Source organism: Pelophylax lessonae (assembly GCF_965119305.1).
Source record: "Pelophylax lessonae genome assembly, chromosome: 9".
NCBI lineage: Eukaryota > Metazoa > Chordata > Amphibia > Anura > Ranidae > Pelophylax > Pelophylax lessonae.
The window spans coordinates 254,764,276-254,785,202 of NC_138776.1; the positions used below are offsets into that span (position 1 = coordinate 254,764,276).

Consider the following 20,927-nt stretch of genomic DNA (forward strand, 5'->3'; position numbering starts at 1 on the left):
AGAGTACCTGTGACGTTTCAGCTCTGTAGCATGTCCAGAACCCCCCAAAAAATTGAATTTTTCTTATAATTTTTAGTAGCACAGGAATGCGGCTTCTCTCCAGCTGGCTTTTTTTCTTGCAGGCATTTATCGGGCATTTTTGGAGGCAGGCATGTCTTTTTTTGTACTTAGTGTCTGGGGGGTCTAAAAAGAGTACCTGTGACGTTTCAGCTCTGTAGCATGTCCAGAACCCCCCAAAAAATAGCATTTTTCTTATAATTTTTAGTAGCACAGGAATGCGGCTTCTCTCCAGCTGGATTTTTTTCTTTCAGGCATTTATCGGGCATTTTTTGGGCGTCTTTGGAGGCATGTGCTTCTTAAAAATTATATGAAAAATGCTCTTTTTTTTTTTTTTTTAAGTTTCTGGACAAACAGACAGACAAAAGATGTTTTTCCTTCAATGTGAGTCACCTCAATTGGCCAAATAAAAGGTCGCCTCGCGCTGAAGTCACGCCTAAGTCGCGCTAAGTCGCGCCAAAAGTCGCGCTGGAAGTCGCCCCTTCTGAGGCGACTTTAGTGGTCGCGGCAGTGTGAACCGGCACTAAGGGTATTTGTTTAGGCTTGCTGGCCAGAAAAGCCATAACATATGATGGGGTTGACACCTTGTGGATGATGGCGTGCTAGGCAACATCTCAAGGATCAGAACATTAACCACTTTAGCCCCGGAGGATTTTCCTGCTTTTCGTCCAGGCCACTTTTTGCAACTTAGCACTGCGCGACTTTAACTGACAATTGCGCGGTCATGCAACGCCGTACCCAAACTAAATCTACGTCCTTTTTTTCCCACAAACAGAGCTTCCTTTTGGTGGTATTTGATCACCTCTGCTCTTTTCATTTTTTGCGATATTAATAAAAAAAGAGTGAAAATTTTGCAAAAAAATCGACATTTTCTAATTTGACAGTTAAAAAATATCCAATATATTCAATTTTTGTCATATATTTAGGCCAAAATGTATTTCTTTTGGTGGTATTTGATCACCTCTGCGATTTTTAATTTTTGAAAAAAAGCGACAATTTTGAAAAAAAAAAACAATATTTTTTACATTCTGATATATAACATTCCCCAAAAAAAAATGTAAAAATCAAAAATTTTTTAACATTTTAGGCCAATTTGTTTTCTGCTACATATTTTTGGTAAAAAAAAAATCACAATAAGCGTATTTTGATTGGTTTGCGCAAAAGTTATTGCGTTTACTAACTACGGGAAAGATTTGTCATTTTTTTTTTCTACTAGTAATGGCGGCGATCTGCGATTTTTTTTGCGGGACTGCGACATTGTGGCGGACAGATCGGACCCCTGACTGACATTTTTGGGGTTACCAGTGACATTACTACAGTAATCAGTGCTATAAATATGCACTGTTACTGTAATAATGACACTGTCAGGGAAGGGGTCAACTTTATTGGTGATCAAGGGGTTAAATGTATGCCTCATGCTTACTGACGTGTGTGGGGGGAGGGGATTGTGTGACACAGGCACAGATCGCAGGTTCAGCTATGCTGAATCCTGTAATCTGTCCCTGCCTGTCACATAGAAGATCCGCCCACTTTGTTTACACAAGCGGGCGGATCTCCTCAATCGATCCCCGACGATCGGGGAACAGCGGCGGTGATCACCGCCTCTCCTCCCCTAGCCCGACTCCCGCTGTGACTGAATACAGCGGGAGCGAGCCTCCGGCGGCGCGGACGTGCCGCCGAGAGAGGGGAGAGTCTGGTGACGTAGGTCTACGTAGCCAGACGATAACGAGCCACTTTGCCGCAGTACCAGCTCAGTGAGCGGTCGGCAAGTGGTTAAGGGGTATGAGAGATGATTACGGCCACACGAGCGCCTACACAGGTTGAACTTGATTGACTATTGTCTTTATTCAACCTCAACTACTGTGTAACTATGTACAGTATGTAAAAACTAGGACAGAAGCTTTAAGTCATTGTGTAGTCAAACGCAAGTAGGCCTTTTAGATGACATGATGTCTAGATGGTAAGCAGTCTTGGCTCTACTGTAGGAGAAGGATGCCCAGAAGCACCACAGCATTGTCTGGGTGAAAACATTAACTATTCATAGGTTGAACTTTCTGTATGTGCACTACATTACCAAAAGTATTGGGACGCCTGGCTTTACACGCACATGAATTTTAATGGCATCCCAGTCTTAGTCTTTAGGGTTCAATATTGAGTTGGCCCATCCTTTGCAGCTATAACAGCTTCAACTCTTCTGGGAAGGCTGTCCACAAGGTTTAGGAGTGGGTCTATGGGAATGTTCGACCATTCTTCCAGAAGCGCATTTGTGAGGTCAGGCACTATTGTGGACGAGAAGGCCTAGCTCACAAAAAAAAAAAAATCTATTTTTTTTCATCATTTTAGGCCAATTTGTATTCTGCTACATATTTTTGGTAAAAAAAAAATCCCAATAAGTGTATTTTGATTGATTTTCGCAAAAGTTATCGCGTCTACAAACTGGGTGAAAGATTTATGTCCTTTTTATTTATTTATTTTTACTAGTAATGGCGGCGATCAGCGATTTTTAGCGGGACTGCGACATTGCGGCGGACAGATCGTACCCCTAACTGACACTTTTGGGGGGACCAGTGACATTACTACAGTAGTCCGTGCTAAAAATATGCACTGTTACTGTAATAATGACACTGGCAGGGAAGGGTGGTTAACCCAGGGGGCGATCAAAGGGTTTAATGTATGCCTAGGCTAGGGGGTGTTTTCTAACTGTGAGGGGGATGGACTTGTGGAATCAACACAGAGACATGTGTTCCTAAATAGGAGGACCACAGGCGCTCTGTGTTGATATTAGAGAGAACAACGGACAGCTGTGTTTACAACAGCAGACCGCCGTTCTCTCTCCATGGGGAGCGACCGCGGGTGGCCCATGAATCAGCTTCCGCGCTGGCGAATGGATGCGCGTGCGCGCCACCACCGTACAGGTATGGCAATTCGTGCAGACGAGCCAGCCTGCCGCAGTATATCTGGCAAGTGGTTAAATCATTTCCCATATATTGCCAGGAAAACCCAAAAATTGCCCCTTTCTGGTCAACTATCCGAAAAGACATGTTGACCAGACACTAAAATTAAAATCATAAAACAATAAAAAAACAGCAATACAAAACACTGAAACTTTATTATATACACAGTAAAATACAAAAACATTGAAATTGGCGATTAACAAGCAACGAACAAACACATTATGACCAAAGGTTTGTGAACACCTGACCTTCATATCAAATTTGTAGGACATCCTATGGCAAAACAATGGAGTCCTGTCCCGTCCTTCCACTACCTTGTAGCTATCACAGGCTGCCATTAAACCAAAAGAGCATTTGTGAGGTCAGATACTGACTAAGGAAGAAAAAGTCTGGCTCAGTTTATCATAAAGGTGTTCAGTAGGGTTGGGGGTCAGAGTTTTATGCAAGTTCCTCCGCATCAAACCGGTCAAACCGTGCTTTTAGGGGGCGACCTACCCCGAACTGTTAGCGCAAAGGATGGAGGTGCACAATTGTCTAAAATGTCTTTGTATATGCAGCATTAAGAGTACCCTTCCATGGAAACAATGGAACTCTTTCATTTTGAGGGAAGTCCACATACCTTTAGTCATATAATACCTCTACACTTCTATGGTAAAGCTGGTTATCCAGTCTTTCTTTTAGGGCCCATATAGGAAAATCGTGTTCGGAATCACAGTCTATATATACAAATATACACGATACAGTACAGCCAACAAAGACAGGGCACAAAAAAACAGTGGAACCCATCAAAAGCCTCCAAGCCAACTTGGGGTGTACCTCCACTGCTTCTGTTTGCCTCGCCTGAGAAAATTAAATAAATGTAATTAGGTATAAATAAAATACTGCTAACAGGAGAGCATTAAAATGGCACTTTTGTAAAATATGTGTCTGGATCCAACACCCTCCAACCTGTCAAGTTTCCTGATGGCACACTTCATTCAAGAGCAGAGCACAGGGAGTCCTAAATGCACCGTGAAAAATGACCTGTTCCTCTGTGGTATCATGAGTGGTAATCTGTTTCTCTGGTACATCATGACAGGTAACCTATCCCTCTGGGGCATCGTGAACTAGGTTTAACTAGATTGACTTCAGAGCACGCCATCGCCATGGTAGCAGGACCAGCGTTTATAGTCACTACGGTAGCAGTGCCGGCATCCATAGTCACTACGGTAGCAGTGGTGGCATCCATAGTCACTACAGTAGCAGTGGTGGCATCCATAGTCACTACGGTAGCAGTGCCGGAATCCATAGTCACTACGGTAGCAGTGCCGGCATCCATAGTCACTACGGTAGCAGTTCCGGAATCCATAGTCACTACGGTAGCAGTGCCGGCATCCATAGTCACTACGATAGCAGTGGTGGCATCCATAGTCACTACGGTAGCAGTTCCGGCATTTATAGTCACTACGTTAGCAGTTCCGACATCCATAGTCACTACGGTAGCAGTACCGGCATTTATAGTCACTACGGTATCAGTGCCGGCATCCATAGTCACTACGGTAGCAGTTCCGGCTTCCATAGTCACTACGTTAGCAGTTCCGGCATTTATAGTCACTACGGTATCAGTTCCGGCATCCATAGTCACTACGGTAGCAGTTCCGGCATCCATAGTCACTACGGTAGCAGTTCCGGCTTCCATAGTCACTACGGTAGCAGTGCCGGCATCCATAGTCACTACGGTAGCAGTTCCGGCATCCATAGTCACTACGGTAGCAGTGCCGGCATTTATAGTCACTACGGTATCAGTTCCGGCATCCATAGTCACTACGGTAGCAGTTCCGGCTTCCATAGTCGCTACGGTAGCAGTGCCGGCATCCATAGTCACTACGGTAGCAGTTCCGGCATCCATAGTCACTACGGTAGCAGTGGCGGCATCCATAGTCATTACGGTAGCAGTGGCGGCATCCATAGTCACTACGGTGGCAGTACCGGCATTTATAGTCACTACGGTATCAGTTCCGGCATCCATAGTCACTACGGTAGCAGTTCCGGCTTCCATAGTCACTACGGTAGCAGTGCTGGCATCCATAGTCACTACGGTAGCAGTGCCGGCATCCATAGTCACTACGGTAGCAGTTTCGGCATCCATAGTCACTACGGTAGCAGTGGCGGCATCCATAGTCATTACGGTAGCAGTGGCGGCATCCATAGTCACTACGGTAGCATTGCCGGCATCCATAGTCACTACGGTAGCAGTGCCGGCATCACACAGATACAGAGCACTGTGTGTAGCCGGACCACCTCTTCCCCTCATACTCAGAAGTCTCTTCCATGTACCAGAGATAAGCTGTAGCAGCACTGATGCTTTTAAGCTGTGAGGTATCCAATAGGACAACTCGCTTCAAAGAGCTGCCTGCACCCGCCTCTGCCAGCGTTTAATGGGATTGAAGACAGAGTGACATCAGGCAGCTGGGACCAAAGCTCCTGCTTGACAGTGGAAGAGCCCAAGCCCGGTACACTCTCTTATTGGTGGCCCCTGCTTCCTCTGCCTCCAACAAGAAGGGTTGTAGAGAAACAGTCTCTTTGACAGTTGTCACCGCAAACACTTCCTCCACTGGACTTACCCTCATTTCCTACTTCGGTAACAAAGCACTGAAGAGGCTTTAAAGGGCCTAGTATAAACACAAGACACCAAAATGGTCATGAACCTCCTAGCCACAGTGGCTGCAAGAATTACTTTTTGGGACCCATGGCCAGTTCCTGAAGATCAAAGTGGTGCTTACACAATACCCTGCCATTTACCAGATCTTTCTTTTGTTGGGGGGGTTGGAGGACTGATGGGCTAAGTCGGCCCCTGGCTTTCTACGTCTTGGATATTCCAAGAGTGAGATCTTCCTGACGTATATCCCAACTCTGTTGCTAGCCACCAAGAAATGTTGGGTCCTCCTGCCTACCTTTGTGTCTTCCCGTACCTCCTCTTAACATTCTCCATAATAAAAAATAAATAAATCCAGCAGGGAGAGTGGGGACACCTCATACTGGTCACAGCAAGTCTGCAGAACTAAACCGGGAAGTGCTCCACAGTTTCTTTATGTGAGCCTGGGGGGTGGGAATGGCCTGGCTCAGAACCAAATACAGTAAAAAATGAATGCGAGTTCGGAGTTTAGGGGACCCCAATTCATCACTATTTAAGTCCCCAGCATTGAGAAAACACTGAAACATCACTTTGCACTGACTCTTAAAGTGACTATCTGCTCTTTGTAATGGTTTTGCACACAGCAGCCCCGATCCTCCACTTTCTGGGTTCCCCACCGACGCTTCTGGCTCCTCCTCTGTGCCGTGTGCACCTCATAGCAAGCCGCTTTCTCTGGAGGCGTTAGTACGAGATCAATCCCAAGCCGGGCTCTGTGTGTCCATTGACTCAACCCACCCCCCCCCCCCCCCCAAAATCACTGGTGGTGAATGACAGCAATGGCTCCCACTGCTGCCTCTCTGCCCAGTGAGAGAGATAAAGCTAAGAGAGCCGCTGCTCTCCCCACTAACTGGTTGTGACTGAATGGCTCCCGCTGCTGCCTCTCTGCCCAGTGAGGAGAGAGAGAGAGCCGCTGCTCTCCCCACTCACTGGTTGTGATTGAATGGCTCCTGCCTCTCTGCCCACTGAGAAGAGAGAGAGCCACTGCTCTCCCCACTCACTGGTTGTGATTGAACAGCTCCTGCCTCTCTGCCCAGTGAGGAGAGAGAGCCAAGAGACACGCTGCTCTCCCTATCCACTGGATGAGATTGAATGGCTCCTGCTGCTGCCTCTCTGCCCAGTGAGGAGAGAGAGAGAGCCAAGAGAGCCGCTGCTCTCCCCACTCACTGGTTGGGATTGAATGGCTCCTGCCTCTCTGCCCAGTGAGGAGAGAGAGAGTCAAGAGACACGCTGCTCTCCCTACCCACTGGTTGGGATTGAATGGTTTCTGCTGCTGCCTCTCTGCCCAGTGAGGAGAGAGAGAGCCACTGCTCTCCCCACTCACTGGTTGTGATTAAATGGCTTCCGCTGCTGCCTTTCTGCCCGGTAAGAAGAGAGAGACTCAAGAGAGCCGCTGCTCTCCCCACTCACTAGTTGTGATTGAACAGCTCCTGCCTCTCTGCCCAGTGAGGAGAGAGAGAGCCAAGAGACACGCTGCTCTCCCTACCCACTGAATGAGATTGAATGGCTCCTGCTGCTGCCTCTCTGCCCAGTGAGGAGAGAGAGAGAGCCAAGAGAGCCACTGCTCTCCCCACTCACTGGTTGTGATTAAATGGCTCCCGCTGCTGCCTCTCTGCCCAGTGAGAAAGCAAAGAAAGCCGCTGCTCTCCCCACTCACTGGTTGTGATTGAATGGCTCCAGCTGCTGCCTCTCTTCCCAGTCAGAAGAGAGAGAGCCAAGAGAGCTGCTGCTCTTGGGCACAGCACTGGATCGAGGTTGGGCTCAAGTAAGTACAAAAGGGGCCTGGGGGGGGGCTGCTTGCAGAAAGTTTCTTACCTTAGTGCAGAGAATACATTAAGGTAAAAAAAAACATTCCGCCGTTAAAACCATTAAGGCTACCTCTGCTCATCTCCTGGTAGACATGCGTAAATCCGACCTTCCCCCCATGACCTTAAAGTATACGGTAACTATTGGCAAAACTTTTATTTTAGTTTTGGATGGAGTGGAAATGGATTAGATCCCCTGTCGGTTTTTACTGCTGTCTGTGTCCCCGTTAAGGAGATTCGCCCTCTCTTTTCGTCCTTTTTACCATTATCATTAAAAGTGAAAGTAAAAGAAAATCCCAAATTTTGGGTTGTCCCCAAAAAATAATAGAGGACAGAATCTTCCAATGGGGACCTGGAGGTCCTAAAGAGATTCCCTTTAGTTTGAAGGGATTTTCTCTCACTTCCTGTTTGGCTCTGAGACAGGAAGTGAGGTTAAATCTTCCCAATGGGGCACAGAAATAAACCTTACAAGGGTTAGAACCCTCCCTTACTCTATCCAAAGTGTAAAAAAGTTTTGCCTAAAGTTCTACTTTAAATAAACAGACGTCTTATTTTGAGCCAGCAGCTGTCACCAAATAAATTATAGTAAACCGAAAAGATTCAAGGGCTGAATAAAGCTGAATGATGACAAAAATGTATTTTTAAGACAGAGACACTTCTGTACTGGTCACGCCAACTACTGTGGTATTCACAAACTGTGCCCTGGCTTAGTTGGTTGGGATAGACTGTTGGTTCTGCTTATTTGTATAAACAAATCTCCATGTGGGGGGGAGGCAAGACTAAGATTTATCAAAATATACACTATATTGTCAAAAGTATTGGGACGCCTGCCTTAACACGCACGTGAACTTTAATGCCATCCCAGTCTTAGTCCGTAGGGTTCAATATTGAGTTGGCCCACCCTTTGCAGCTATAACAGCTTCAACTCTTCTTGGTCCACAAGGTTTAGGAGTGTGTTTATGGGAATGTTTGGCCATTCTTCCAGAAGCGCATTTGTGAGGTCAGGCACTGAAGTTGGTCGAGAAGGTCTGGCTCGCAGTCTCCGCTCTAATTCATCCCAAAGATGTTCTATCGGGATAAGGTCAGTCAAGTTCCTCCACCTCAAACTCGCTCATCCATGTCTTTATGGACCTTGCTTTGTGCACTGGTCCAATCCATTTGGTGGAGGGGGATTACGGTGTGGGGTTGTTTTTCAGGGGTTGGGCTTGTCCCCTTAGTTCCAGTGAAGGGAACTCATAAGGCGTCAGCATACCAAGACATTTTGGACAATTTCATCCTCCCAACTTTGTGGGAACAGTTTGGGGATGGCCCCTTCCTGTTCCAACATGACTGCGCACCAGTGCACAAAGCAAGGGCCATAAAGGCATGAATGAGCGAGTTTGGGGTGGAGGAACATGACTGACCTGCACAGAGTCCTGACCTCAACCCGATAGAACACTTTTGGGATGAATAGGAGTAGAGACTGAGAGCCAGGCCTTCTAGTCCAACATCAGTGCCTGACCTCCCAAATGCGCTTCTGGAAGAATGGTCAAACATGTCCATAGAGGAGGGTTTCTCAACCAGGGTTCCTCCTGAGGTTGCTAGAGGTTACTTGAGCAATTTCTGCCTCTCAGATAAGTTTCCAATGACACCATTGTTCCTTTTAAATATCTGTAAGAGAGTAATTCTTCCCAATGATGACAAGAGTGAGGAGCATTCTTCCCACTGACTGTCACACTAATGTGTCATGAGTTGTAGATTTCAAATTTTTAGCAGGGGTTCCCCAAGACCAGAAATGTATTTCAAGGGTTCCTCTGTGTTGAAAAGGTTGAGAAAGGCTGCCATAGACACACTCCTAAACCTTGTGGACAGCCTTCCCAGAAGAGTTGAAGCTGTTATAGCTGCAAAGGGTGGGCCAACTCAACATTGAACCCTACGGACTAAAGGCACTTTTCCACTGCAAGTACCGGCTCGGCTCTACTCGGCAATGCTTGGCCCTGCTTGGCCCGGTTTGCTTTTCCACTGCTGGTACCGCATGGTACGGTGTTGGAACGGTTCGGTACAGTATGGTTTGCTTTTCCACTAAAATAGTACTAAAGTTAAGTGGGTAGGATAACAACGGGGTGGGTGGGATTCTCTGACCAATCAGTGGCTAGTAGTGACTGCATGCAAAGGATTGTGGGATATGGTACCGGTTATGCAGGCGTCCCAATACTTTTGACAATATAGTGTATTTTCCAACCCATAAAGGTGACGGTTCTCATTCTGAAAATCTCTCCGACATTCGCCAAGCTTGGCGTTGGCATTCTCATATTCAAATCGGCCATGCCTCCTGAACCCTCCTTCTTCCTTTAATGCTGGTAAACTGAAGTCTTCTCTACAGCTTCCCCTGTCCTTCACATTAAATAGATGGTTTCCCGCCTGTGGATCCGGCGGTGGGCGGTAAGGTGGGCACTACAGCTGAAACACTTCCCGCACTCCTGGCACGTAAAGGGCTTCTCCCCCGTGTGGACGCGGCTGTGTATGGTCAGATGCGTCTTGCGCCTAAAACTCTTGCCGCACACGGAGCAGGGGAAGGGCTTTTCTCCCGTGTGAATCTTCTGGTGCCGGACGCGGTTGGAGTTGTTGGAGAAGACCTTGCCGCACTCGGTGCAGACGTATGGCTTCCTCACCGTGTGGGCGTTCTCGTGCTTGACGCAGTCCTGCTTGGTGGCGAAACGCTTGCCGCATTCGCAGCAGGCGTAGAGCTTTATGCCGGCGTGCGTGGTCAGGTGTCCCGTCAGATAGGTGTTGCTGCTGAAGCACATGCCGCACTCGGGACAGGAGAAAATTTTCTTGCCCTTGTGGGTCATCTGGTGCAAGACCAGCATAGAATCGTTGGAAAAGCATTCACCGCACTCTGAACATATAAGAGGTGGAGCCTCCTGAGCCATGGCGACGCTTTTCTGGCGTTCCGAGTTCGTGGGAGTGTATTTATGGTGAGCCGGTCCGTTCGCCACCGCACGAGGGGCCACGTACTGTGGCGGATCCTCCAAATAATAACCCTCCATGCTATCAATGTTCTCTTCATCGCAGGACAATGACTCCTCCTTAATATGAATAGACGAATAAGGAAAGCTATCCGTCGCGCTGTACTCCTCCACGTCCGATAGGCTTTCCGACTCTACCTTAATCTGGATAGCCGCGTAATGGCTGTCATCCATGTCCAAATACAGGTCCGAGTGCGGGAGGAGTTCTTCTTGACATGGGAAGGGATCCTGCCTAACAAAAGAAGGTATAAGCTGTGATTGGCTAGCAGGGGTAGTCATTGTGTCGAAATCTTCATCGTCCTCCACTACAATTGGTTCCCCTTTAGGAGGAGTCGTTTTATACGCTGTATGATTTACAGGCGTTGAAATAGTCGATCGAGAAGGATTTGAGGGCTCCCAAAAAAACAAGTCATCTTTGTCTTCAAAATCTGAGGTATCTGTGAAACAAAGAGTTTTAAATAAATTTTGGCGTACTTAAAGTGTTACCCCAAAAATTAGGATTCAGTATATGTATTGGGTGATTTCATTTACTCCTTAGTAAATGCAGACTGTAATGATTTCTAAATACCTGATGATCCCGGAAATTCCCCTTGGTTCCTGGTTCAAACTGACCAAGTTAACCACAGAAGCAGATCCATGCTGGTGTGGTCAGTTTGTGTCCCTGCTATTGCTGCTAGAAGTTGCATGACACCATGTTATGTGCCTGTATCTTCTATTCATCCCACTGACACCAATGATGGGGCACTATTCCTGCCACTGACACCGATAATGGGGCACTATTCCTTCCACTGACGCCAATGATGACACACTATTCCTCCCACTGACACCAATGATGGGTCACTATTCCTGCCACTGATACCAACAATGGGACACTATTCCTCCCACTGAAACCAATGATGGGTCACTATTCCTCCCACTGACACCAATGATGACACACTATTCCTCCAACTGATAGCAATGATGGGGCACTATTCCTCCCACTGACACCAATGATGGGGGACTATTCCTCCCACTGATACCAATGATGGGGCACTATTCCTCCCACTGATACCAATGATGGGGCACTATTCCTCCCACGGACACCAATAATGGGACACTATTCCTCCCACTGATACCAATGATGGGGCACTATTCCTCCCACGGACACCAATGATGGGACACTATTCCTCCCACTGATACCAATGATGGGGCACTATTCCTTCCACTGACACCAATGATGGGTCACTATTCCTCCCACTGACACCAATGATGGGTCACTATTCCTCCCACTGACACCAATGATGGGACACTATTCCTCCCACTGACACCAATGATGGGACACTATTCCTCCCACTGATATCAATGATGGGATACTATTCCTCCCACTGACACCAATGATGGGGCACTATTCCTCCCACTGATACCAATGATGGGGCACTATTCCTCCCACTGACACCAATGATGGGGCACTATTCCTCCCACTGATACCAATGATGGGGCACTATTCCTCCCACTGATACCAATGATGGGGCACTATTCCTCCCATAGACACCAATGATGGGGCACTATTCCTCCCACTGACACCAATGATGACACACTATTCCTCCCACGGATACCAATGATGGGGCACTATTCCTCCCACTGACACCAATGATGGGGGACTATTCCTCCCACTGACACCAATGATGGGTCACTATTCTTCCCACTGACACCAATGATGGGTCACTATTCCTCCCACTGATACCAATGATGGGACATTATTCCTCCCACTGATACCAATGATGACACACTATTCCTCCCACTGACACCAATGATGACACACTATTCCTCCCACTGACACCAATGATGACACACTATTCCTCCCACTGACACCAATGATGACACACTATTCCTCCCACTGACACCAACGAAGGGGCATTTTTCCTCCCACTAATACCAAGGATGGGGCACTATTCCTCCCACTGATACCAATAATAGGACACTATTCCTCCCACTGATACCAATGATGGGACAGTATTCCTCCCACTGACACCAACAATGGGATGCTTTTCCTCCCCCTTTATACCAAAAAGGCATTGTTTACTCCCACTGACACCAGGACAATTTCTGCACCCAATTACCACAGTCTGGACCCCCTATAGTTGGAATGACAGTAAACCAACCCTTTGTTTAGAAAGCTTGGAGACCCCCCCTGGTCTATAGCCAGATTGCTGCTGACGTGCCCCCTCCCAGCCCTTCACTGCGTGATTGGCAGCAGCTCTCCCCCATCACCATTGCTGCCTGTAAGAGAAAGAGAATGGTCCTGCTACAGTCCATAGAAAGAGTTGCCTAGAACGCCTTAGACCCCATTCACACTACCGAGACTTGTCCGGCGACTTGGCCGCCAGACAAGTCGCAGTCCATTGTGTGCTACGGGACCCGTTCTAATAGGAGCGACTCAAGTCGCTCCGACTTAGAAAAAGGGTCCTGTACTACTTCGGGGCGACATCGGAGCGACTTGCATAGACATTCATTATATGAAGTCCGTGCAAGTCGCGGTGCACGCGACTTCACAGGTCGCCCCCGAAGTCGTGCCGTGTTAGTGTGAACCGGAACTTATGAGAACACACCAATAATGTTAGCCCTGGAGCTGTCATGTTCATCCTCTCCAGGTTGGGGGGGGGGGGGGGTGCAGGGTCAGGTAACGTTGCACCCAGGCAGAAGGTGGATGGTTTTCCAGCATCACCGTTGGACACCGTTGTTAAAAGCCAGACTTTAAAACACACAGCGATTTCCTAGATGTAGGCCATCGATGTCCTGACCTTTCTTATAGGGGGTTGACCTTGGCTATAGGGCACTTACGGCACGAAGGTTACACCGGGATTAGACTCAACAGTCAGGTGAATGGAGAAGTGGCGGAGCACGGGGAGGGGAAGGCGTTTTTCAATGGGTTGGGTTGGGTGGCCTGACAAGAGAACTTTGGAGCACATACATAAGAGGCATTAGATCTCCAATACTGTCAGTGTCTGTCTTATTTATTAAGCTAAATATAACAGGATACCCCAAGCATAAGTAGGGGTATTGAGCAGAAAACAGATAAGGAAAGCAGTAAGGGCACCATAGCAATGGTAAGAGTACAGAGTGATTTCTGTTAATGAAACATCCATAGAATAATAGAGCCAGCATGTTCCAGGGGTTTACTCACTATCTCCCTTCATCATGAATACATTCCATCTATGAAATATTCCTATCTTACCCGGTGATGTGAGGGGCGGCCGGTTCTCCATCATGACGTCCTTGTAGAGATCCTTGTGTCCTTCTAAATACTCCCACTCCTCCATGGAGAAATAGACAGTGACATCCTGACACCTTATAGGAACCTGACACACACAATGATACAGTCACCATCCAGACACATCCCTTGTCTGTTACTGGATAATGTCCCAGAATTCCCGGCACCGCTCACCTCTCCTGTCAGCAGCTCAATGATCTTCTGGGTGACTTCTAGGATCTTCTCCTCATCAATCTCTTCACATTTTAGCCTGCTGGTTGGAGAAACTCGGGATTTCCGTGGTGGTCTGGATATCCGAGGATAGCTGCAGGCTAACAAACGCTCACCGGAGTTTGTAATGACTGAACAGTCCTGTTAATTAAGAAAAATATTATGTGATACACCTACAGAAGAAAGTCCAAGACCAGACTTACACAGAGTAATCGTAATTCTGAAGAAGACATTCGCATTTTGGTTGTAGCTCAACCATCTGGTGTTTCATTATTAGAGCTCATAATAATAATAGAGATAAGAGTGATGTCATGTGACCTCCCAGAATCCCCCTCACCTCTCCGGTCAGGTCTGTGTTTTATTAATAGAGATAAGAGTGATGTCATGTGACCTCCCAGAATCCTCCTCACCTCTCCGGTCAGCTCTGTGTTTTATTAATAGAGATAAGAGCGATGTCATGTGACCTCCCAGAATCCTCCTCACCTCTCCGGTCAGGTCTGTGTTTTATAATAGAGATAAGAGTGATGTCATGTGACCTCCCAGAATCCTCCTCACCTCTCCGGGTCAGGTCTGTGTTTTATAATAGAGATAAGAGTGATGTCATGTGACCTCCCAGAATCCTCCTCACCTCTCCGGTCAGGTCTGTGTTTTATAATAGAGATAAGAGTGATGTCATGTGACCTCCCAGGATCCTCCTCACCTCTCCGGGTCAGGTCTGTGTTTTATAATAGAGATAAGAGTGATGTCATGTGACCTCCCAGGATCCTCCTCACCTCTCCGGTGTTCTGTCAGAAAACCATACCCCATCAGATTTCCCTACCTACGTAATTTCCGGTGCGGGTTCGTCATGCACCAGCTGTAGCCACATGACACGTCCTACTGCGCATGCGCGGAATAGGTAGGGAATTTTGATAACATCGTAAGGCGTGAGGAAAAATTGCTACTGCGCATGCGCACCAACGGATCAGGCAGCAGCATCTCTTATAACAAACATCCATCCGAACTCCATGGCACGCACTGCGCCGAGCCGACAATGGGACAAACCTATTCTCTACAAACACACACACGCCCACTGTCTCATTGTCGGGTCGGCGCAGTGTGGGGGGTGGAGATCGGATTGTCGGGTCGGTGCAGTGTCGGGTCAGCGCAGTGTGGGCCATGGAGATTGGATGGATGTTTGTTATAAGAGATCCCTCTGCCCGACCCGTTGGTGCGCATGCGCACTAGGACTTTTGCCTGACCCCTTACGATGTTATCAAAATTCCCTACCTATTCTGCGCATGCCCAATAGGACGTGTGACGCTGCTGCATGACAAATTCACAGCTGATCTCAACCGGAAATGACGTAGGTAGGGAAATCTGATAGAACACCGGTCTGTGTTTTATTAATAGAGATAAGATTGATGTCATGTGACCTCCCAGAATCCTCCTCTCCGGTCAGCTCTGTGTTTTATTAATAGAGATAAGAATGATGTCATGTGACCTCCCAGAATCCTCCTCACCTCTCCGGTCAGCTCTGTGTTTTATTAATAGAGATAAGAGTGATGTCATGTGACCTCCCAGAATCCTCCTCACCTCTCCGGTCAGCAGGTAGATGATCTCCAGGGTGAGGTTTAATATCCTCTCGGTCATGTGACTGCGGCTCTTCTCCATGGTCTAGGATCTGGTCTGTTCTTATGGTAGGTCTCCGGTTGTGTTAGGTGCGGTCTCTCACGTCTGCTCCACCCTACATGAAAAAAAATACTATGACAGGATGGTAAAAAAGTGGTTCTGACATTTTACACGCGTATCGTACATAATATATATGCAGATCATGAAATAGAAGATCTGTTACTCACAATACACCAGGAATATTCCAGTCTGTTAATGTCAATTGGGTTCCTAATGGTGTTTATAAACTCCTAAAGGAATAACCCTCCCCAGCTGGTACACACTGCCACCTGGATGACACCAATTCTCCCTTCTCACCATAAGTAGCATGTACAGGGCGTCCAATAATACAGGAGGAAAAAAAAAACAACGCTTCCTGTCAGCACAGGCAGACTTCCGGGTTGTGCGTTCCACCTGAGTTCTTCTGTACATTCAGGGCAGCTTCCGGGTTGTGCGTTCCAGCTGCGTCCTCCGTAGATGGACAGCCAGCGCGAGCCTGATAGCAGCGAGATGGCTAGAGTGGCTAAGCGGAACTACATAGACAGGGCACTGGGGAAGGATATCGCGAGGGACATCCGGCCTTTGGAACGCACAGCTTTAATGCTAATGGAACGCAAATGATAGGCTCTTTGCTCTGCTGAGCTAGAAACTAGTCAGAATGATAAATGGAAGTCTATGGTGATGTCAGTGTGCAGTTGGAGCCCCTCATAATGGGCACAGCGAAAGTACAGACCGGGGATGGTGGGAACCCCTCATAATGGGCACAGTGAGAGTACAGACCAGTGATGGTGGGAACCCCCCATAATGGGCACAGCGAGAGTACAGACTAGGGATGGAGGGAACCCCTCATAATGGGCACAGCGAGAGTACAGACCAGGGATGGTGGGGACCCCTCATAATGGGCACAGCAGGTGTACAGACCCGGGAACTCAGCACAGGGATGGTGGGAACCCCTCATAATGGGCACAGCAGGTGTACAGACCCGGGAACTCAGCACAGGGATGGTGGGAACCCTCATAATGGGCACGGCAGGTGTACAGACCCGGGAACTCAGCACAGGGATGGTGGGAACCCCTCATAATGGGCACAGTAGGGGTTCTCCTCCTCTTGTAGGATCTTGTCTGGTCTGGGTTCTACTCCTCTTGTAGGATCTTTTCTGGTCTGGGTTCTCCTCCTCTTGTAGGATCTTGTCTGGTCTGGGTTCTCCTCCTCTTGTAGGATCTTGTCTGGTCTGGGTTCTCCTCCTCTTGTAGGATCTTGTCTGGTCTGGGTTCTCCTCCTCTTGTAGGATCTTGTCTGGTCTGGGTTCTCCTCCTCTTGTAGGATCTTGTCTGGTCTTGGTTCTCCTCCTCTTGTAGGATCTTGTCTGGTCTTGGTTCTCCTCCTCTTGTAGGATCTTGTCTGGTCTGGGTTCTCCTCCTCTTGTAGGATCTTGTCTGGTCTTGGTTCTCCTCCTCTTGTAGGATCTTGTCTGGTCTTGGTTCTCCTCCTCTTGTAGGATCTTGTCTGGTCTGGGTTCTCCTCCTCTTGTAGGATCTTGTCTGGTCTTGGTTCTCCTCCTCTTGTAGGATCTTGTCTGGTCTGGGTTCTCCTCCTCTTGTAGGATCTTGTCTGGTCTTGGTTCTCCTCCTCTTGTAGGATCTTGTCTGGTCTGGGTTCTCCTCCTCTTGTAGGATCTTGTCTGGTCTGGGTTCTCCTCCTCTTGTAGGATCTTGTCTGGTCTGGGTTCTCCTCCTCTTGTAGGATCTTGTCTGGTCTGGGTTCTCCTCCTCTTGTAGGATCTTGTCTGGTCTTGGTTCTCCTCCTCTTGTAGGATCTTGTCTGGTCTGGGTTCTCCTCCTCTTGTAGGATCTTGTCTGGTCTTGGTTCTCCTCCTCTTGTAGGATCTTGTCTGGTCTGGGTTCTCCTCCTCTTGTAGGATCTTGTCTGGTCTTGGTTCTCCTCCTCTTGTAGGATCTTGTCTGGTCTGGGTTCTCCTCCTCTTGTAGGATCTTGTCTGGTCTGGGTTCTCCTCCTCTTGTAGGATCTTGTCTGGTCTGGGTTCTCCTCCTCTTGTAGGATCTTGTCTGGTCTGGGTTCTACCCCTCTTGTAGGATCTTCTCTGGTCTGGGTTCTCCTCCTCTTGTAGGATCTTGTCTGGTCTGGGTTCTACTCCTCTTGTAGGATCTTTTCTGGTCTTGGTTCTCCTCCTCTTGTAGGATTTTGTCTGGTCTGGGTTCTCCTCCTCTTGTAGGATCTTGTCTGGTCTGGGTTCTCCTCCTCTTGTAGGATCCTGTCTGGTCTGGGATCTCCTCCTCTTGTAGGATCTTGTCTGGTCTGGGTTCTCCTCCTCTTGTAGGATCTTGTCTGGTCTTGGTTCTCCTCCTCTTGTAGGATCTTGTCTGGTCTTGGTTCTCCTCCTCTTGTAGGATCTTGTCTGGTCTGGGTTCTCCTCCTCTTGTAGGATCTTGTCTGGTCTGGGTTCTCCTCCTCTTGTAGGATCTTGTCTGGTCTGGGTTCTCCTCCTCTTGTAGGATCTTGTCTGGTCTGGGTTCTCCTCCTCTTGTAGGATCGTGTCTGGTCTGGGTTCTCCTCCTCTTGTAGGATCTTGTCTGGTCTGGGTTCTCCTCCTCTTGTAGGATCTTGTCTGGTCTGGGTTCTACCCCTCTTGTAGGATCTTCTCTGGTCTGGGTTCTCCTCCTCTTGTAGGATCTTGTCTGGTCTGGGTTCTACTCCTCTTGTAGGATCTTTTCTGGTCTTGGTTCTCCTCCTCTTGTAGGATCTTGTCTGGTCTGGGTTCTCCTCCTCTTGTAGGATCTTGTCTGGTCTGGGTTCTCCTCCTCTTGTAGGATCCTGTCTGGTCTGGGATCTCCTCCTCTTGTAGGATCTTGTCTGGTCTGGGTTCTCCTCCTCTTGTAGGATCTTGTCTGGTCTGGGTTCTCCTCCTCTTGTAGGATCTTGTCTGGTCTGGGTTCTCCTCCTCTTGTAGGATCTTGTCTGGTCTTGGTTCTCCTCCTCTTGTAGGATCTTGTCTGGTCTGGGTTCTCCTCCTCTTGTAGGATCTTGTCTGGTCTTGGTTCTCCTCCTCTTGTAGGATCTTGTCTGGTCTTGGTTCTCCTCCTCTTGTAGGATCTTGTCTGGTCTGGGTTCTCCTCCTCTTGTAGGATCTTGTCTGGTCTGGGTTCTCCTCCTCTTGTAGGATCTTGTCTGGTCTGGGTTCTCCTCCTCTTGTAGGATCTTGTCTGGTCTGGGTTCTACCCCTCTTGTAGGATCTTCTCTGGTCTGGGTTCTCCTCCTCTTGTAGGATCTTGTCTGGTCTGGGTTCTACTCCTCTTGTAGGATCTTTTCTGGTCTTGGTTCTCCTCCTCTTGTAGGATTTTGTCTGGTCTGGGTTCTCCTCCTCTTGTAGGATCTTGTCTGGTCTGGGTTCTCCTCCTCTTGTAGGATCCTGTCTGGTCTGGGATCTCCTCCTCTTGTAGGATCTTGTCTGGTCTGGGTTCTCCTCCTCTTGTAGGATCTTGTCTGGTCTTGGTTCTCCTCCTCTTGTAGGATCTTGTCTGGTCTTGGTTCTCCTCCTCTTGTAGGATCTTGTCTGGTCTGGGTTCTCCTCCTCTTGTAGGATCTTGTCTGGTCTGGGTTCTCCTCCTCTTGTAGGATCTTGTCTGGTCTGGGTTCTCCTCCTCTTGTAGGATCTTGTCTGGTCTGGGTTCTCCTCCTCTTGTAGGATCGTGTCTGGTCTGGGTTCTCCTCCTCTTGTAGGATCTTGTCTGGTCTGGGTTCTCCTCCTCTTGTAGGATCTTGTCTGGTCTGGGTTCTACCCCTCTTGTAGGATCTTCTCTGGTCTGGGTTCTCCTCCTCTTGTAGGATCTTGTCTGGTCTGGGTTCTACTCCTCTTGTAGGATCTTTTCTGGTCTTGGTTCTCCTCCTCTTGTAGGATCTTGTCTGGTCTGGGTTCTCCTCCTCTTGTAGGATCTTGTCTGGTCTGGGTTCTCCTCCTCTTGTAGGATCCTGTCTGGTCTGGGATCTCCTCCTCTTGTAGGATCTTGTCTGGTCTGGGTTCTCCTCCTCTTGTAGGATCTTGTCTGGTCTGGGTTCTCCTCCTCTTGTAGGATCTTGTCTGGTCTGGGTTCTCCTCCTCTTGTAGGATCTTGTCTGGTCTTGGTTCTCCTCCTCTTGTAGGATCTTGTCTGGTCTGGGTTCTCCTCCTCTTGTAGGATCTTGTCTGGTCTTGGTTCTCCTCCTCTTGTAGGATCTTGTCTGGTCTTGGTTCTCCTCCTCTTGTAGGATCTTGTCTGGTCTGGGTTCTCCTCCTCTTGTAGGATCTTGTCTGGTCTGGGTTCTCCTCCTCTTGTAGGATCTTGTCTGGTCTTGGTTCTCCTCCTCTTGTAGGATCTTGTCTGGTCTGGGTTCTCCTCCTCTTGTAGGATCTTGTCTGGTCTTGGTTCTCCTCCTCTTGTAGGATCTTGTCTGGTCTTGGTTCTCCTCCTCTTGTAGGATCTTGTCTGGTCTGGGTTCTCCTCCTCTTGTAGGATCTTGTCTGGTCTGGGTTCTCCTCCTCTTGTAGGATCTTGTCTGGTCTTGGTTCTCCTCCTCTTGTAGGATCTTGTCTGGTCACCAGAAATGTCATCAGATGAGGCTTTCTCAATAAAAACAGACAATAGGGTGGCAAAGCTACAACCAACCATCAACATGGGATGGGTTCAGGACCCCAGTCTCTTCCTTGCCACTCCCTCCTATTTTTAGGCCACACTCCTTTTATTACAAAGACTCCGGTATCCTACGTTTGTAGAGACGTCACTTTCCGTCACCTGAATTCTACCTGAACCCTACTCACCAATAAACCCTCGAAGCTCAAAGGACCATGAGCTCTCCTAACTGACGGATCCTACGCTGGCAGAGTGTGTCATGCGCAATCATCGTTGTCTGCACCTCAGGTAGGACAGTCAACATCCCGACTGAATGGCGGCTGAGCTAAAACCTGTTACAGGACAAGCCTCCTACTGAAACCTTTCTCTTGCAGCCATTGATGGACATGCACCGAGATTGCCGTGCTAAACATGGTCACTTAGAACAGCCTTTTTCAACCAGGGTGCCTCCTGTGTTCTTCAGGGGTGCCTTGGCAAAATGGCAACAAATTGCCACAGGTTTTTACTTTGTATAATTACAATTCTGGGCACTCTGCTGGTCATGCCACTGGCACCCTGGGCACTGTGTGGGTCAAGCCACCGGCACCCTGACCACCCTGGGCACTGTGCGGGTCAAGCCACAGGCAATCTGACAACCCTGGGCACTGTGTGGGTCAAGCCACTGGCACCCTGACCACCCTGGGCACTGTGCGGTTCA

At 48.3% G+C, this 20,927-nt stretch overlaps 2 protein-coding genes across 2 annotated transcripts in view; both read right to left on the reverse strand.

Moving 5' to 3' along the window:
- Positions 1-20,927, reverse strand: part of LOC309564377 (uncharacterized protein) — a 166,714-nt gene that overhangs the window by 81,295 nt on the left and 64,492 nt on the right. The gene's annotated exons all lie outside the window — the stretch shown is intronic.
- Positions 9,672-20,927, reverse strand: part of LOC309563396 (uncharacterized protein) — a 55,971-nt gene continuing 44,715 nt past the window's right edge. Inside the window, exons 8-10 of the mRNA XM_082267790.1 lie at positions 13,920-14,096; positions 13,710-13,833; positions 9,672-10,932 (exon numbers count right to left, since the gene is read on the reverse strand). Coding sequence (XP_082123916.1) covers positions 9,863-10,932; positions 13,710-13,833; positions 13,920-14,096 — 1,371 coding nt within the window. The 3' untranslated portion in view covers positions 9,672-9,862. The remainder of the gene's footprint in view (positions 10,933-13,709; positions 13,834-13,919; positions 14,097-20,927) is intronic.